This window comes from Rhinatrema bivittatum, chromosome 6 (assembly GCF_901001135.1).
Source record: "Rhinatrema bivittatum chromosome 6, aRhiBiv1.1, whole genome shotgun sequence".
NCBI classification, from domain to species: domain Eukaryota; kingdom Metazoa; phylum Chordata; class Amphibia; order Gymnophiona; family Rhinatrematidae; genus Rhinatrema; species Rhinatrema bivittatum.
This window is the reverse complement of record NC_042620.1, coordinates 274,112,058-274,131,100: the sequence shown is the minus strand read 5'-3', so window position 1 is coordinate 274,131,100 and position 19,043 is coordinate 274,112,058. Positions and strand designations below refer to the sequence as shown.

Sequence of the window (19,043 nt, the reverse complement as noted above, 5' to 3'; positions counted from 1 at the left end):
CCCAAAGATGAGATTTGTTCAATGTTCTCTCAACCTAGCTTGATGTTACCCAGGTAGAGAGTCCATCAAGTTAGGTTGAGAGAACATTGCATAAATGTCATCTTTGGATAAGAGTTTCCTCACTCCGAAGGTCATCAAATCTTCACAAGAGTGCACTGTTCTGTTCATACGTTGCAAAGTGGCCCCTAACTCCTACACTAATACCTAAACCTCACCTCGAGTAGCTAGGTGGGCTCATATAGAGGTATAAATACCTAACTAGTATGAGGGCCTTACAGGTAGGTGCTCTCTCTCTCCCCCCCCGTGCTGCTAGGCTAGGTTCTCTCTCCCCTAGCAGCTTAAAACGCTATTTGCGAAAACATTGCAAAGTGCAATAAAGCCATATCACATGGCTTAACGAAAATGAAAAAGATATAGTTAAAATCCGTGTTAAAGCCGTACGATATGGCTTCACAAATTGTGAAGCCAGCCCACTTGGCTAGAAATCCCACCCCAAACTCCTCCCCTTTTCCTAATTTGCATCGCACCATGCATTATGGTGTTTTTGCATGCATTAAAGGAGCTTTTTGCACGCGAAAACGCCTTAAAGCATGTGAAAACGCCATATAGCACTTTGATAAATGATCCCCTTGGTTTTGTAAACTACTCTGATTTTTTTTTTTTTTGTAAAGTGGTATAAGTCTAGAAATTAAACTAAATTAAACTGGCTCATCTTTATCCATGTTTATTCATGACTTAAAAAAATGTAGCAGATTTATGGCTTTGTCCTGTTAAACTATGGTTAATTTTTTCTTTATAATAGTTTTCACCATGTTGCCCAGTACTGACGTCAGGCTCACTGATCTGTAGTTTTCTGGATCACCCCTGGAACCCTTTTTAAAAATTAGTGTTACATGGCTACCCTTCAATCTCCAGGTACCATAGTTGGTTTTAATGATAGTATACACCTTACCAATAGTAGGTCTGCAATTTCATTTTTCAGTTCTTTCAGCACTCTAGGATGTATGCCAGATGATTTGTTACTCTTTAGTTTGTCAATTTGCCCTATTACATTTTCCAGGTTAACTGAGAATGTTTCAGTTCCTTATATCTTCCACAGTAAAGACTGAAGCAAATTTGCCCTATTACATTTTCCAGGTTAACTGAGAATGTTTCAGTTCCTTATATCTTCCACAGTAAAGACTGAAGCAAAGAATTCATTTAGTCTCTCTGCTATGGCCTTGTTCTCCCTTAAGGCCCGATTTTTAATGGCCCACGCGATCAAAAAACAGGGGTTATGCGCGTGGCCGGGCCTTGTGCGCGCTGTGCGCATTTTAAAAGAGACCCAGCTGCGCGTGTAACCCCTGTTACGCACACAAGAGCCGGGCCTCGGCAGAGGGGTGATCTGGGGGGCAGGGAGGGGTGTCCAGGGGGCAGGGCTATAAGCAGCCAGTACAGTGGCCATTTTGCCACTGTGCCGGTGCACGCAACTTGCTACAGCTCCTTTGGAGGAGCAAAAGGTAATTTTAAAAAATAGGGGTACCTAGGGTAGGGATAGGGGACGAGTAGGATAGGAGAAGGGAGGTTAGGGTAGAGGGTAGTGAAGTTCCCGCCCTGTCCGTTCCTTAATTGGAATGGACTGGGAGGGAACTGGGGAAGCCGGACGATCTGTCGCCGTGCAATTTTTGCGTATGTCTGCACCCGCCTTGCGAGCGCCACCCACAATTTTATAACATGCTATTTTATTCCCCTTCTCATATGGAATTTCTATCCATAAAGATTCCACAGTGCATTTGGTTTCCTGTTTGACTCTATACCCTCTTTAATATAGATAGAGAGCCCCCCCACCTTCCTGCTCACCAATTTGATTCATCCTACTATTGTGATATAATTTGTACCCTGGTATCACATTGTCTCATTGGTTATTCTCCTTCCACCAGGTTTCAGAGATGCCAATTATATCTACCTCTTCATTCAGTGCTATTCACTAACTCTCCCATCTTAGTTTTTAGACTTCTATTTATATACAGACATTTCACAGTAAGTTTTTTTGTTCATATTAACAACCGGCTTATCAGTTGACAAGGGTAATTTGGAATATTTCTGCTCTGTTTGCTCTTTACTTAAAGGCACCTGGGCTACTTTAGCCCCTCTCTACTGGGATGCCCTGATTTTCCTGTTCTGTTTGAATCCTTCAAAGACAGAGACAGCATTTTAAAACCGGTGTATCATCTCAAATTTAATAAATGGAAATATGTATCTTTAATATCATGGAGAGAAATATATGGATTAAAGAACGTTACAAGGACCACAAGTTCTAGGTATGTATGGATTAAGAGAAGCAACAATGTCTTAGAAATTCTATTTTTCAATTTTTAGTTGCATAAAAAACTTAAGGAAAAAAGAGTAATCCACCAGTGATATGTTACAAACTACTGCTGAGCTCTGATTATATATAAGGCAGTTGAAGTTGCAGTGCGGTAGCTCATCCGAAGATTCTTAGTATGCAGGTCACCATTTTGGAATAGGATTTCATTGTAAAGGTATTGGGTATGTGATAGCATTTAATTCCTCTCATTGCATGAAGCTTGTGGAAGAGTCTTAGTTTTTAGAATACCAATTTTAAAAACCTCAACATCCATGAACAAAAGTTGTAAATATTTATTTAAAAATTTCTTCTATAGCGCTTTTAGCAATCAGAGCGGCTCACAATATAAAATTCATAAAAGGTGTGGGCTAGGGGGCATTCCGGGGAGAAGCCATTTATGCGAGTAAGTTGCTATTTTATAAGCAATTTATCCATGTAAATGGGGCAACTTACTTGCGTATATTTACTTTTGCTCAATATCAAATCGTAAACATCTTAAAAGTGAAAAAATGACTGGGTAGAGAGTCTGGTTGAAATGGGAGGACTTCAGACTGAAGAGCCAGGAGGTCTTCTTAAGCTAAGATGGACTGAGCAAACTGGTAGAATAATTAGCTAAACTGATTATTTCATTGTCCCGTGCATGTTAGAAAATCCTCTGGTTTACACTTATAAAAGCCAACTTATGGGGGTGGGTAAATGCATCTAAATAATGTGAGTAAACTTTAGTCATGTATCCCTTTAAAATTAGAAGTACAAAGACGCATCATTTGCGCACACTTATCCAGCTAAATTCTAATTTATCCAGTTTATGCCACTTTTCACAGTGGATAAATGTAAACAGTGGAGTGCCTCAGGGATCTGTACTTGGACTGGTGCTTTTTAATATATTTATAAATGATCTAGAAAGGAATACGACAAGTTAGGTGATCAAATTTGCAGGTGACACAAAATTATTCAGAGCAGTTAAATCACAAGCAGATTGTGATAAATTGCACAAAGAACTTGCTAGTCTGGAAGATTGGGCATCCATATGGCAGATGAAATTTAATGTGGACAAGTGCAAGACATCATGTATCCCATGCTATAGTTACACAATGTTAATTTCCATATTAGGAGTTACTACACAAGAAAAAGATCTGGCCAAAATAGTTGATATTACGCTGAAATCGTCGGCTCGGCAGCCACAAGTGGATTTGAGACTTTATCTGGTGAGCCAGAGACTACAGCTTATTCTCTCCGGTCCCTGGATCCCTTGACGTCATTGGGAGGGGCCTCTGCCCATAAAATCGGTTCTACTGCGGCGCACCAAGCCACCAGCGCGCCGCCTAAGGGGCGCGCGTGGCTTGTTCTGGCTTTGTCCGGAGTTGAACGGAGTTGTGGCGGAGTAGTCTCAAATACTTTGTGGCTGCCAAAGATCCTAAGATAGCTTTTTTCTTTTTTTTTGGATCGTGAAATAAAGAATTTCTCATATATTTAGCTTTTAAAATTATGCCACACACTAATAGGAAAGGTAGAGTTAGAGGGGAACCTCCGACCCCAATAACTCTGGTTCCACCTCAATTTTCTATTGGAAATTTTTTTTCACATAGTGGTGCAATAACTCCAGGAGTGCTCCCAGGCATTGGCGCGAGTGCAGAGCAGGCACAGACACCGCTGGATTTAAACATCTCTTTGAGCCCCGGAGAGCCCGAGATCCCTCTGCCACCATGTCTTGCACAATCTCCGGTTTTGAGCGCCGGCAACAGACCAGAGCAGCCAGAGAAAGGCGTCCCTATTGGGGGAAACTTGGAGAAGGAAGGGGCAAGACCAAAAATTAGGGGGAACACCGATGGAATAAACGGGCTCCCCCTAACTTCAACACCACTACGACATGAGTAGTTAACACGATATATTTAGGGATCTATATGCAAAGGCCAGAAATCTAAACAATAAGATGGGAGCGTTAGAACAGTGTTTCCAAACCTTTTCATGGCCAAGGCTAAACTACACTAAAAAAAAACTATTGTGTAGCATACCAGCCTCCATGGAGCAAGCTGTGTGGACATGGAGAGGACTCATATAGCCAAAAGAATGCTAGGGAAGAACTTAAAGCCCCACCAGCCTCTCTTCCAAATCTTAAAACAAATAGACAGGAGGCAGAGAGACACATAGGAACCCATCACAATGGAACAGCTCCCTCTATATACAAGTGCAGGAGAAGGGAGAAGTTGATGCAGGCAGCCGGCTCAGTCAGTTACCCTGCCAGAGCTCCTGCACTTCTGCTGCTCCCAACACTCAGAGTGACTCATATTCACTGCTTAGTGAAGACTCTCCTTGTCTCACTTACCCTGGGGATAAATCAAAAGCTGGAAAGACTCAAAGGAGGAGGAAGAGGAGGAGATGCTGTGTGCGTGCAGCACAAAGCAGGTCCCAGCTATTTGGGCCCTGCATACTGCCCATTCATTATCACACTCTGAAGCTCATCCTTTAACTAGGAAGAAGTGGCATGCATGACTACACGTTCTCAGAAAGGAGTTCCTGTACGTGTAACAGCCACCACAGGTGTGTCTTTCTGCTGTGAGGTGCTGAAAGCACAGCCCAGGTGCTAGCCTAGTACTGAACATCGGGCAGTAGTAACATTTCCATGGCACACTGGATCAGGTCTGACGGCATACCAGATTGCTATGGCACATTGGTTGGAATCACTGAGTTACAATGTATGGCAGTAAATGAAGACAGATATAATAGGCATTTCAGGGACCTGGTGCATAAAGGACAACCAGTGGGACTCTGTGACACCAGGGTACAGTCATGGATGTGAGCCCTTGGGTTAATTTATTTATGTATTTGAAATTATTTATATACCACTTTTACAACTGGGGTAGGTCAACACAGTTGACAAGGCCTAGTAGGTGATCCTACTAGGACCCTGGTGACAGCTGGTGGATAAGCCCTTACTGGTATAGGTGGAACTGGGACTTCACCTATACCAGCCCTATTCCCTGCAGGTTGAGCGCTTGGGTTCCAGGGCTTAGGTATCTGTAAAGAGCAGTCAGACGGAGTCAAGATATGAGCAAAAGGCTGGTCTGGCAATGAGTAGGCAGGGTCTGGGTTCAGGCCAAGGTTGGGGCAGGCAGCGAGGATCAGTATGTGAATCCAGGTCAAGGTCAGGGCAGGCAGAAGACAAAAGCAGTAATTGGTGTCCACAGCAGAGGTGAGTACCAGGCAGCAATTAAGAGAGTAGTCATCCGAAGCAAGGGTCAGAACCAGGAGTCAGGCAGGGACAAGACACAAGCAGGACAACCAAGGCAGGGCAACAAAGAGGCAAGGCAAGCAAACAGCAAGGAAAGAAAAAGGTGCAGGAACAATGAGCAGCAACACACACTGCAAGGCGACTTGTTGTGAGGCACCGACTGGTTGCAAGGGGCTTCCTTATATACTCAGGGAGGATTTGATGTCATCAGCCAGCGCCACAGGAAGTCCCGGCTGGAGAACCTATAAAGGAAGTCCAGAGCCAGGGTTCATGGAGTAGCATGTTGCTGGAGGCTATGCCGGAGTCTCTTCAGATCAGGTTACAGGAACAAAATATATCAAAATGACAGGGCACATAGAAGTGGAGATAGCAGTGGAGTGGCGTGGAGGACTGGCCTAGTGGTTAGAGCAGTGGGCTGAGAACCTGTGAAGTCAAATTCCACTTCTACTGATGCTCCTTGGTCTTAGAAAAGTCACTTTGCCCTCCATTTCTTCTGTAATCCCTCAGGAACAGGGAAAAATCTATGGTACCTGAAAGGTAAATTACCATGGACACAGCTTTGGAAAGGTAAGTAATTAAATCCAAATCCTGTATATGTTAATGATTCCATACATACAGGCAGGATTCACATTCTGCACTCTGGAATCTCCATGGATAGAAATTGCCAGGCATTACACTTTCACTTTGTCACCCTACTCAAAACAAGGAGGCATCTTATGTTATGGTACAGAGTATAGTAGTGAGACCAGTATCATGAAACCGACAGTGAAATGCTAACAGAGATTAGACAGGCTACTAAAGGTGGAACCATCAGAATAATGGGACAGCTCAATTACCCCAGTATCAATGCAACAGATGCCGCATTATGACATGTGAGGGAGGCTGAGTTTCTAATTTTAATAAATGACTGTTTCATGGAGCAGCTGGGCCTAGAACCTACGGAAGAGGGGGGGGGGGGGGGAGCTCTGTCGGATCCATTTCTCAGTGGAACACAAGACTTGGTATAAGGAGTAACAGAGTGGTGGAGCTGCTTGGCAAAAGTGATCAAAATGCATCCAGATTTGACATAAACACTGGAGGGAAACTACTACAATAGCATTTACCACAAAAAGGGACACTAATAAAAAGAGGAAACTAGTTAGCAGGAAACTAAAAGGAGCATTACCAGAGTTAAGAGCTCTAGGGGTGTTCCAAATAACAACAGACCAGTGGATCTCATGGTGACAGGTACAATGGTAGACACCATTTTTAAGAATAAAATTACTTCCCTTATGGATAAACATAGCTTGATAATGAAGAGCCTGCATGGCATTCTTTGAAGGTCCATAAGGGTGAGTCAGAGTGTATTTGTTTATTCAGAAGACCTTTGATAAAGTCTCTCAGGAGATGGAAAAAGTCATGGGATAGGATTGCTAATGGGTTAAGATAGGAAACAGAGATTATGACTAGATGGTCAGATGGAAAGAACACCTAACCCAATATGAGCATATTCTTTTATTTTATCTCACTACTAAAAGAAAGATTCAGTTTTTAAAATTATACTTGTTATTAAATATGATACAGGTATAAAAGGACAAGATTTATCACATTCACCAAATAGTATTTATCACAAAATTATGTAACCGAACCTTTATGGCACCTGTTTAGATTATATGGTTCTATACACTTATTCAACATTAATTTATGTGCCTTACTGTAAACCCGTTGTGATGGTGCTTAACTTAATGACGGTATAGAAAAGTTTTAAAATAAATAAATAAATATTTGAGTGCCTAGGGATCTGTACTGGGAGCTTTGTTGTTTAACTTATTCAAGAATAATATGGAAAAGAAAGCAATGAGTGATATGATTAAATCTGCAGATGATACAAAATTATTCAGAGTTGTTAAAACAATCAGATTTTAAGGAATTACAGAACCTTGCCAGATTGAGGAAATATAAATGTAAATGATGAATGAAATTTAATGTGTGCAAGAGCAAAGTGATGGATGTAGAGAAAAATAATCCCAACTACAGATACACAATACTGGATCCCAAATTAGGAATTACCATCCAGGAAAAGGACCCTGGAATCACTCTGGGCAATACCTTAAAATCCTGAGCTTAGTGTGCAGTGACATTCAAAAAAAGCAAACAATGTTGGGAATTACTCAGAAAGGAATATAATAATGCATCCGTATCACTCCATGGAGAGGTCACATCTTGAGTACTGCATTGAATTCTAGTCACCTCCTCTCAGAAAAGATATAACAGAACAAGAAAAGATACAGATAAGGGTGACCAAAATGATAAAGGGCATGGAACAGTTCCGCTATGATAAAAGGCTAAAGAGGTTAGGGCTGTTCAGCCTGAAGAAGAGACGGCTGAGAAGGACATGATTGAGGTTCATAAAATCTTGATTGGGGTGGAATAGGTGAATAGGGGGTAGTTATTTACCCTTTCAGATAGTGCTAGAACTATGGGAGAGTTCCTGAAACTAACTAATAGCAGACTTAAAACTAATTTAGGAATGCACGATTAAGCTGTGGCATTTGTTGCTTGAGGACGTAGTCAAAAATAATAACATAGCTGGATTTAAATATGTTTTGGAGAATTTTCTGGAAGACTGGTCCATTAACAATTATTAGCCAGACAGGCACTGGGATCATCGCTTCTGATATCTGAGAACGAGCAACGGATCATGCAGGACTGTCAGAGTCAGGATGCTGGGCTCCATGGACCACGCATGCCACTTCTGAGTGGCTCATGATCAATGTTTGATGAAAAAATTAAAAACTGAGTGACTGCTGGTCTATCAAAGCATGTGTAAAACTCAGATTAGAGGGTTACACGTTATTCAAAATGCTGCTAGCAAACTGATTATTGGTAAAAGAAAATATGACCTGGTTACGCTGCTTCTTCAAGCACTTTATTGGTTGTCTGTATAGGCTCGTATATTTTTCAAACTAGGTTGCTTAATTTGAAGGCCTTTCAATGGGGCAATCCTCCATATTTACCCAACTTCAGTGTTCCGTATCATCCGTTCTTCTCAACTAGAACTGCCCCGTCCATCATCAGCCAGAGAGATCAGGCTAGAGATCACCATGCAAATCCAGCTTCTCCTACCTAGGCCCCAGCATCTGGAACTCTCTACCACTCATTGTGTGCCTAGAAAAAGGTTATTTTAAATTCAGGAAGGCCTTTTCTTCACAGGGATGTGTACCACCAAAGAACTTGCAATGTGCCTTTTCCCCTTCTTCTTTTTTTTAATTCACTTAAACAAGCGCTCTTGCACTGTAACTTTTTTTTCTCTTAGTTTTATGTATTATGTTTTTTAAATTGATTAATTTTATGTACTATGTTTTAAATTCATTTATAAACAATCTATGTGTTATGTTTTAAATTAGACTTATGTATCACGTTTTAAACTTTAAGACCATTTTTTGTACCTTGCTTTAAACATAGTTAAGATAGTTTATATATTGTCTTTTCAATTTAGTTATTAAGTAATGTTTCATGCTATAAACTTAGTTAATAAGTTTATGTTCTTAAATTCAGCTATGACTAGTTAATTATGTATATAGTTCTTTCACATCTGTAAGTTTAAATTATGAATATTTTTAAACTTATTGTACTTCTTAATTTAGGTTAGGAACATTTAATTTTATCTGTACATCACTTTGAATTACGAGTTGTAACATACAGTGATTCATCAAGTGGAATAAACCATAGGAAAAAGCTTTCTTAGATCATTCTGGAAAGATCCTTCTCACTGGCACAAGATGAAGAGATACAACCCATATGTGTAGCTTTGTTGCACCTATGTTACCATTTTTTAACACTTTCAATCCTTTTCCACCATGCTGAGCTTCTGGCAAGAATATGACAACCAATCCACTTCTCCAAGAAGCCATGTGATGGAGAAGATGTTACATGCTTATAAGAACCATTGTGATGGGACAGGTGTGGTGTACAGAATGGAAAGCATGCGAGGGGACACATGGAAAGTGCATACTCAAACTTAATATAATGACGCGGTGAAGAGTGCACTCAGGAGTCTGTATGATGAGGCAGTTGTAGTGTGCAAGCAGTAAACAGTTGATTGAGCAGGTGTGGCATGCATGCATGAACACACATGAAGGGCAGGTGTGAAGCACACTGAATATGTGAGAGCTGTACATAAAGACCACATGCGAGCTTGGAGATGTGGTGTACATGCAGGATAGGCGTGAACTGAAAGAGGAGGTTTATAGACAGAACATGTGTGAGCTGGGATGTGAGATGTATGTAACATTGGAGCCAGGATGGATTCTATTCCAGGGAATCCCAGATTGGGGGATCAGTGGGGACAGAGGGGCTTTGACGGATTTTTTCTGTGAATCTCAATGTAGGGTAATTCTAAGTACAGAGGAAGCTGGAGATGGATTCTCTCTCAGCATGGGATACCTCTAAGCACAATGGGGATTGGGATGAATTATGACCCAGTGAATCCCAATATAGAGTACCATTGTAGAGAGAGGGAACTGGAAATGGATTCTCTCCCAGTGTAAAATATCATTTGGACAGAGAGGGCTGGGATATATTTTAGCCCAGTATAAGATATCCCTGGGAACAGATAGGATTAGGATGGATTCTCTGTGTATAGGGTATGACTTGGTACAGTGGAAACTGGGATGGATTCTCAACAAATGAATCCTATCTTGGAGTACCATTCCAGAAAGAAGGAGCTGAAATGGATCCTCTTCCAATGCGTCTCAATATGAGAAATCACTGGCTACAAGGGAACCCTCAGTGTGACTCTCTCACACTGAGTATGAGCTATTATTGGGTACAGAAGGGGCAGGAATGAATTCCTCTCTTTGTGAATCCCAGTATGGGGTAGCATTGGATACAAAGCACTTGGAATAGATTCTCTTCCTGTATGGGACTGGACACTACGAGTTTGCGATGGGATATATCTGCTGATACTGTGGAAAGTAATGCAGTCAGTGCTGTCCTCAAAGTGGTCATTCCTGGAGAAACGATAGCACCACTACTTGACGCTTCCTGATCAGAAGGGTCCTTAGAGAGCTGGTTATCAGGAGGATACTGGGTATCTCAGGAGGGATTGTTATCAGGAGAGGGCTGGGTATCTCAGGAGGGATTGTTATCAGGAGAGGGCTGGGTATCCCAGGAGGGATTGTTATCAGGAGGATACTGGGCATCTCAGGAGGGATTGTTATCAGGAGGATACTGGGTATCTCAGGAGGGATTGTTATCAGGAGAGAGCTGGGTATCACAGGTGGGATTGTTATCAGGAGAGGGCTGGGTATCACAGGCGGGACTGTTATCAGGAGAGGGCTGGGTATCACAGGTGGGATTATCAGGAGAGGGCTGGGTATCACAGGTGGGATTGTTATCAGCAGAGGGCTGGGTATCTCAGGAGGGATTGTTATCAGGAGAGGGCTGGGTATCACAGGTGGGATTGTTATCAGCAGAGGGCTGGGTATCACAGGAGGGATTGTTATCAGGAGGATACTGGATATCACAGGTGGGATTATCAGGAGAGGGCTGGGAATCACAGGTGGGATTGTTATCAGGAGAGGGCTGGGTATCTCAGGAGGGATTGTTATCAGGAGAGGGCTGGGTATCTCAGGAGGGATTGTTATCAGAAGAGGGCTGGGTATCACAGGCGGGAATGTTATCAGGAGAGCACTGGGTATCACAGGCGGGATTGTTATCAGGAGAGGGCTGGGTATCTCAGGAGTGATTATCAGGAGAGGGCTGGGTATCACAGGAGGGATTGTCAGGAGAGGGCTGGGTATCTCAGGAGTGATTATCAGGAGAGGGCTGGGTATCACAGGAGGGATTGTCAGGAGAGGGCTGGGTATCACAGGAGGGATTGTTATCAGGAGAGGGCTGGGTATCACAGGTGGGATTGTTATCAGGAGGATACTGGGTATCACAGGAGGGACTGTTATCAGGAGGATACTGGGTATCACAGGAGGGATTGTTATCAGGAGAGGGCTGGGTATCTCAGGAGTGATTATCAGGAGAGGGCTGGGTATCACAGGAGGGATTGTTATCAGGAGAGGGCTCGGTATCACAGGAGGGATTGTTATCAGGAGAGGGCTGGGTATCACAGGTGGGATTGTTATCAGGAGAGGGCTGGGTATCACGGTGGGATTATCAGGAGAGGGCTGTGTATCACAGGCGGGATTGTTATCAGGAGAGGGCTTGGTATCACAGGCAGAATTGTTATCAGGAGAGGGCTGGGTATCACAGATCGGATTATCAGGAGAGGGCTGGGTATCAGGGGCGGGAATGTTATCAGGAGAGGGCTGGGTATCAGGGGCAGGAATGTTATCAGAAGAGGGCGGGGTATCACAGGCGGGATTGTTATCAGGAGAGGGCTGGGTATCACAGGTGGGATTGTTATCAGGAGAGGGCTGGGTATCACAGGCGGGATTATCAGGAGAGGCTGGGTATCACAGGCAGGATTGTTATCAGGTGGGGTTGTTATCAGGAGAGGGCTGGGTATCACAGGCGGGATTGTTATCAGGAGAGGGCTGGGTATCACACGTGGGAATGTTATCAGGAGAGGGCTGGGTATCACAGGCGGGCTTGTTATCAGGATAGGGCTGGGTATCACAGGCAGGATTGTTATCAGGAGAGGGCTGGGTATCACAGGTGGGATTGTTATCAGGAGAGCGCTGGGTATCACAGGCGGGAGTGTTATCAGGAGAGGGCTGGGTATCACAGGCGGGAATGTTATCAGGAGAGGGCTGGGTATCACTGGTGGGATTGTTATCAGGAGAGGGCTGGGTATCACAGGTTTGATTATCAGGAGAGGGCTGGGTATCACAGGCAGGATTGTTATCAGGAGAGGGCTGGGTATCAGAGGCGGGATTGTTATCAGGAGAGGGCTGGGTATCACAGGTGGGATTGTTATCAGGAGAGGGCTGGGTATCACAGGAGGGATTGTTATCAGGAGGATACTGGGTATCACAGGCGGGATTGTTATCAGGAGAGCGCTGGGTATCACAGGCGGGATTATCAGGAGAGGGCTGGGTATCACTGGCGGGATTGTTATCAGGAGAGGGCTGGGTATCACAGGTGGGATTATCATCAGGAGAGGCCTGGGTATCACAGGTGGGATTATCATCAGGAGAGGGCTGGGTATCACAGGTAGGATTGTTATCAGGAGAGGGCTGGGTATCACAGGTGGGATTATCAGGAGAGGGCTGGGTATCACGGTGGGATTATCATCAGGAGAGGGCTGGGTATCACAGGTGGGATTATCAGGAGAGGGCTGGGTATCACAGGTGGGATTATCATCAGGAGAGGGCTGGGTATCACAGGCAGGATTGTTATCAGGAGAGGGCTGGGTATCACAGGTGGGATTATCAGGAGAGGGCTGGGTATCACAGGTAGGATTGTTATCAGGAGAGGGCTGGGTATCACAGGTCGGAATGTTATCAGGAGAGGGCTTGGTATCACAGGTGGATTGTTATCAGGAGAGGGCTGGGTATCACAGGTAGGATTGTTATCAGGAGAGGGCTTGGTATCACAGGTGGATTGTTATCAGGAGAGGGCTGGGTATCACAGGTGGGATTGTTATCAGGAGAGGGCTGGGTATCACAGGTCGGAATGTTATCAGGAGAGGGCTTGGTATCACAGGTGGATTGTTATCAGGAGAGGGCTGGGTATCACAGGTGGGATTGTTATCAGGAGAGGGCTGGGTATCACAGGTGGGATTGTTATCAGGAGAGGGCTGGGTATCACAGATGGGATTAACAGGAGAGCGCTGGGTATCACAGGCAGGATTATCAGGAAAGCACTAGATATCAAAGGAGGGATATCAGGAAAGCATTGGCTATGACAAGAGGATTTGTTATCGGATGAGCCCTAGGTATCACAGGAAGATTTAAGAGTGGTGGGTATCACAGGAGGTTTGCTTATCAGGAGTGTGCTGGATATCACCAGAGGGTTTGTTATCAGAAGAGCACTGGCTATTAAAGGAGAGTTTGTTATGAGGAGAGTGCTGGGTATCACAGGAAGGATTATCAGGAGAGTGCTGAGTATCACTGAAGGGATTATCATCAGGAGAGTGCTGGGTATTCACAGGAGGGATTTTCTTGAGAATGCTGTACATAGCAGGAGGGTTTGTTATCAGGAGAGATTTGGGTATCACAGGAGGGATTATTAGGAGAGCGCTGGAGAGCACTGGGTGTCATGCAGGGCTTGTTATCAGTAGAGTGCTGGGTGTCACTGGTGGGTTTATCACGAAAGTGCTGGGAATCACAGGATATTTGGTTATCCAGAGAGTGCTAGATGTCACAGGAAGGATTATCAGGTGAGTGCTGGGTATCGCAGGAGGGTATATAAGACGAGTGCTGGGCATCACAGGAGCGTTTATCAGGAGAACAGTGGGTATCATGAGAGTTTTTATCATCAGGAACGTTTATCATTAGGAGAGTGCCGGGTATCATTGGAGGGACTGATAATAGGAGAATGCTGGGTATCACAGAAGGGTTTGTTAACAGGAGAGCGCTGGATATCATAGGAGAGTTGGTTATCAGGGGAGTACTGGGCATCACAGGAGGGATTTTCGAGGGATTCTTATCAGGAGATTGTTGGGTATTACACAAGGGATTATCAGGAGACTGCTGGGTATCACAGGAGGGTCTGTAGGTGGGTGCTGGGTATGACAGGAGGATTTATCAGGAGAGCACTTGGTATCATAGGAAAGTTGGTTATCAGGAGAGTAATGGGTATCAAAGGACGGTTCCTTATCAGGTGTCCATGGAAGGTTATCAGGAGACTGCTGAGTATCACAGGAGAGTTTCTTATCAGGAGAGCGTTGGGTATCCATGGTGGGTTTTTTTTTTTTTTTATCAGGAGAGTGTTGGGTAACACAGGAGGGATTATTAGGAGAGTGCTGGACAGCACTTGGTGTCATGGAGGGTTTGTTATCAGTAGAGTGCTGGGTGTCAGTGGTGGGATTTGTTTTTTTCCATCAGGAGAGTGCTGGTGATTGCATGGTGCATGGCTAATGAATCTGAGATGCCTGTAGGCAGATGGGGTACCCTCCAGGCTGTTCTTGGTATCACCGTTCTTGTCAGGGCTGATTTTCTGTTCTCCTGATATTAGAGTTTTATGCACACTTCATTGTCCTGGGCATTTTGCTCTTGGTTAGGAATCTGCACTGCCTGCATCCAGTGTTTCTGAGGAGAGATGGCCCTGCCATTGGGAGCAGGTACTTGCTACCTTACTGATACTACATTGTCTGCAACTGGTTATAAGGACTGTTTTTAAGAGAACATGGGAAGATTGGACAAATGGGTTAAGGAAAGACAGTAAAAGCAGGGAGGGAGAGAGATCTTCATTGGAAATTTTTTTTTTTAAAAACGGAGAAAAAGTACAGAGGTGGAAGATAGGGGAGCCACTGTTTTACTTTAGGGTCTTCTATTGCTCACAGGTGATGTTTCTTCCCAGCTTTAAGGTGCAGAAAAGAAGGGGGAGGGGTGCCCCTGGGCTTGGAACATGTGCGTGCTCTCCCCCTTCCCTCCCGCTCTCCGCGGGGGTGGGGGGGGGGGGGAGGGAGGGGGCGGTGGTACAGGGTAAGGGAGAAGAGAGAGTCTGGGCTGGGGCCTTCCATGCAGCAGCCCCAAGCCCAGAAATACCTGGAGCTTCATCTCCTTCATTAGTCGCTAAATCTTCTGCCTGTTTCTTAACACCGGATCCTGCGGATCAAACATGGGAAGACAAGAGAAAAGAACACAAGAAAAAGAAGAAGAAATTGAAAAATAGCAGGATTGAAGAAGAGAGGAACGCAGCCCCTCCCCCCCCCACCCCCCCCCCTCCCCCGCCAGCCCCACATTGCACTGCAAAACTTTCACCTCTCGGGGAGGGGGGAGGGGTCTGCATCTCTCTGCTGGTTTCTGCCCTGTATTTGGGTCACCTGGGAGCTCTCCGGATCTGGCCCGGAGACTCCAGATTTCTAAAGGAATTACCAGGTCTCCGGGTGCAGCAGCAAAACCAATCTGCTTGGACCCAGAAAGAAGAAAGGAACATCATGGGTCTTGCGCGGCTGAAAAAGGAGGAACTCGACAGTGATTTTCTACCATCTCCGGACCTTTTTAACTCTTAACTTCGCTTCCTTGTGACACCACCTGCTCCTGCACAGCCTGTTTCCTGTATCCAGCCACTTGCCCGCCCCATCCTGTTTGCCTTGGCCAATCGACATTGCGATTTCCTGCCCGTGCATCAAAACGAGGAGTAGGAAACAGGCAGCGTCCACTTCCACGGCACAGGAGGGGAAGGAAGCGGCTGCCGCTGCTCCAGGAACCCAAGTTAGAGTCTGTTGTTGCTAGTGTGTTTTGAAAGGGGGGGAGAGAGAATGAATGAGCAGGTCTGTGAGAGGGAGTGAGTGTGTATTTGTGTAGGAAGAAGAGATCTGAGAGTGTATGTAGGTGAGTAGGAGAGAGCTGAGTGTAAGTGAACATGGGTGTGAAAGTGAGTGGGCGTGTGTGTATGGAAGAGGGAGAGACGTGAGTGAGTGTGTGTGTGTGTTGGTGGGAGAATGGCAGAAGTAAAGGTGTAAATGGACATGTGAAACTGTGAGAGAATGAGCAGTGAAAGTAAGTGTGCACATATAAGTGTTTAGGTCCTACTGTGCAGTTCCCCCCCCCCCCCCTAATCCATGGTAATCTCAGGTGACTGGAAGTATGCTTACTGGGGGCTCCATCTTCTGGTCAAGGCAGAGGGAAATCCGCCAGGGTGAGCGCCTTTGAACGTTCCTCCCCCCTCAGGGTTAGCTTAGGGAGGGACACTACATGTGGATGGAAGCTTCATACAGGAACTTTCTTTGCAGCTGCTTCGCAGACACAAAGGAGCCACTATCCACTGCCAGTCTGAACATGCAAAGGAAAATCCGCAGGGAGCTTTCTTTACGAAATTAACTTGTAAACCCTGCACACAGTTTCATGGTGATTAAGAAAGCAACATTTTAAAACAGATACTACTAATAACACTTAAATAAAATTACAAAGTATAGAAAGGACAGTAATGAGGACAATTCTTGGGTTCTGGTACTGGTCCGTATTGCCCATGCTCAAGTTTAATATCTGGCCTAGTGGCAGGATCCTACATATTTTGCCACTATAGCTGCAGTTTCTCTTTTTTATCCTAGGATTATACATAATTTTTCCTGCTCATTCTTTTTGTGGAATGTCTTTGATTTTCTCTCTCAGCTTTGGGAGGTGTGAGTCTCTGCTCTCTTTGGATTTTGCACAGCACAGAAGGAAATGCATCTGTCTCCATTTCTCCAGTGCTGCGCTACATACAGAGTCTGGCTTCTTAGGGTTCCAGTTCAGCGGGGCCAGTGTAAAAAGACAACCCTAACATTGGCCATTAAAGCACATTCTAATAGCCAATGTTAATGATATACAAAAGAGGCAGATGGTAAAGTACATACAGATTATAAAACAATTTTTGAACATGCTTTTTCCTGCTGCACAAATATGTACTGAGCTATCTTTGATGGTTTTGCATCTCGTTACTTCATTAGCATAGATTTACGTGTAAGTTATCATAGTTTTCATTGTTAATGTGCATAAACAGCTTTTGTTCTAACAGCACTTTTAACCTGCTAGCTTCAACACACTTCATTACATTGGCCCTTTAGTCAGTATTTGGTGAGGGTCTGATGTGTCCTGCTTGTGTACCTGAGTTTGTAGTGAGGAGTTTGTACAGGGATCTGTCACAGCCCAGCTTGTTCTCTTTTCCCAATAGGAGGTTTACTGGTGTTCTAGGTCTCATTATAATATTTTCAGTGCTGCATTTTCATAGGTAGGGTTGTTCCTGTTTGAGTTCTGGGTGTTAGTGCTGTTTTGGTATAGGTTTGCTACATATGTGCTGAGTATGTTGTTTGCGGGATTTTGTCTTTTGTCACAGTGTACCTGACAGTGGCTCCTCAAGATAAGCTGAAGATTATTCATTTCTGATTACTTTTAGCGTTCTGTGTTTACTTTTACAGTTCTTTGGTTTAAAGTGTGTAAACGTTGGGGCATCTTAAATGCATTTTCCTTCTAGTAAAAATGCTCGGCTCACAGGAAGGAGGACGCGCTTTGGAGTAAATTTTGAAAGGGTTTGGGTGTTAGGCATCTAAACCAGCCCCTTTAAAACTGACTAGGGCTAAGCACCTAAACAGATCCCTAATTTTACTACATATCTAAAATTAGGAGCCTATAGAGAGGGAGGGGAAAAGGTGAGGCACTTAGTACTAATTTCCAGCAGTAGTCAGCTAAGCTAGGTTCCTAAATCTAGGAAAAGGAATTGCCGCTCGTATCAGAGATTGCTGACCCTTCAAAGATTCCAGGTATGGGGCTAAGCAGGGAAACTGTGGAAGATGAGGAGGTGAAACAGCTGAAGATGCTCTCAGCGTCTCCATTAACTGTAAGACCTGATGCAATTTCCTTGGAAGGGATTTGAACAATCCTAAGTACAATAGAGAGTTCAATTAAAACTCTTTCTGTGGCAACAGTCGAAATTAAAAATCAGATGATTAAAAATAATAATTTAATAACAAATTTTACAAGTAAAATGGAAGATATGGACAAATTTTGTGTGCCTAAGAGCCTGCTTATGAACTTTTATGGAATCAGCAAACCAACAAAACTTGCTATTAATGTTTTGGATATCATCTTGAATGAGGCTTGAGAGTGTATACATTCATTCGAAGTACACAATGTATACATTGTACTTCGAATGAATTGAGATTGCATTTAAAACGTTACTACAGTCGGGCTGATACTGAAATCCCGCTACTGTTCGCATGCATACTACCCTGTGTTGGATTTTGGAGCAGCTCTGAGTGAAAGAACATCGCAAGGGAAACAAAGAAAACATCGCAAGGGAAACAAAGAAAACAAAATCTAGTAACTTTATACAAATCAAAAGGACCAAAACCTCAACAACAATAATTTGCTAATGATAACATTCCTACTAGTAAATGCACAATCAATCACAAAGAAATTCCCAATAATTACGGATCTATTGTATGACACAAAACCAAACTTCATCACAATCACAGAATCATGGTTAAAAAAATCAGACAAAGTGTTAAAAAATCAAATAGCACATAGAAACTATGATGTCTTTTCAATCCCCAAAATAAATAAAGGGGGGGGGGGGGGAAGGACTATTACTAATAATTGAAAAAAAATTTAAATGTACAATAATTCCAATAACACCTCCAAAAAATCACGAGATTGCAATTTTTGAAACTAACAATATCCAAATATGCCTCTTATACTGCCCACCAAGCCTACTAGAATTAAATATCTCCCCACTAACTGAATTTCTAATAACACACCTAACTACTTCAAAACCTACCATCGTAATGGAAGATTTCAACCTTCACATGGACACACATCCATTATCAAATACCTGCCAGACACTAATGGATATAATGACAGCTATAGGATTCACTTTCATTACTGA

At 43.8% G+C, this 19,043-nt stretch overlaps 1 protein-coding gene across 2 annotated transcripts in view; it reads right to left on the bottom strand.

Annotated features, from left to right (window-relative positions):
• The window catches only part of NLGN3 (neuroligin 3), a 305,227-nt gene that overhangs the window by 143,058 nt on the left and 143,126 nt on the right, over positions 1-19,043 (bottom strand). Inside the window, exon 3 of one of the 2 annotated variants that reach the window (XM_029607233.1) lies at positions 15,224-15,283. The exons of the other annotated variant lie outside the window; for it this stretch is intronic. Within the exon in view, the coding sequence (XP_029463093.1) occupies positions 15,224-15,283 (60 nt within the window). The remainder of the gene's footprint in view (positions 1-15,223; positions 15,284-19,043) is intronic. 2 annotated transcript variants of the gene reach the window in all.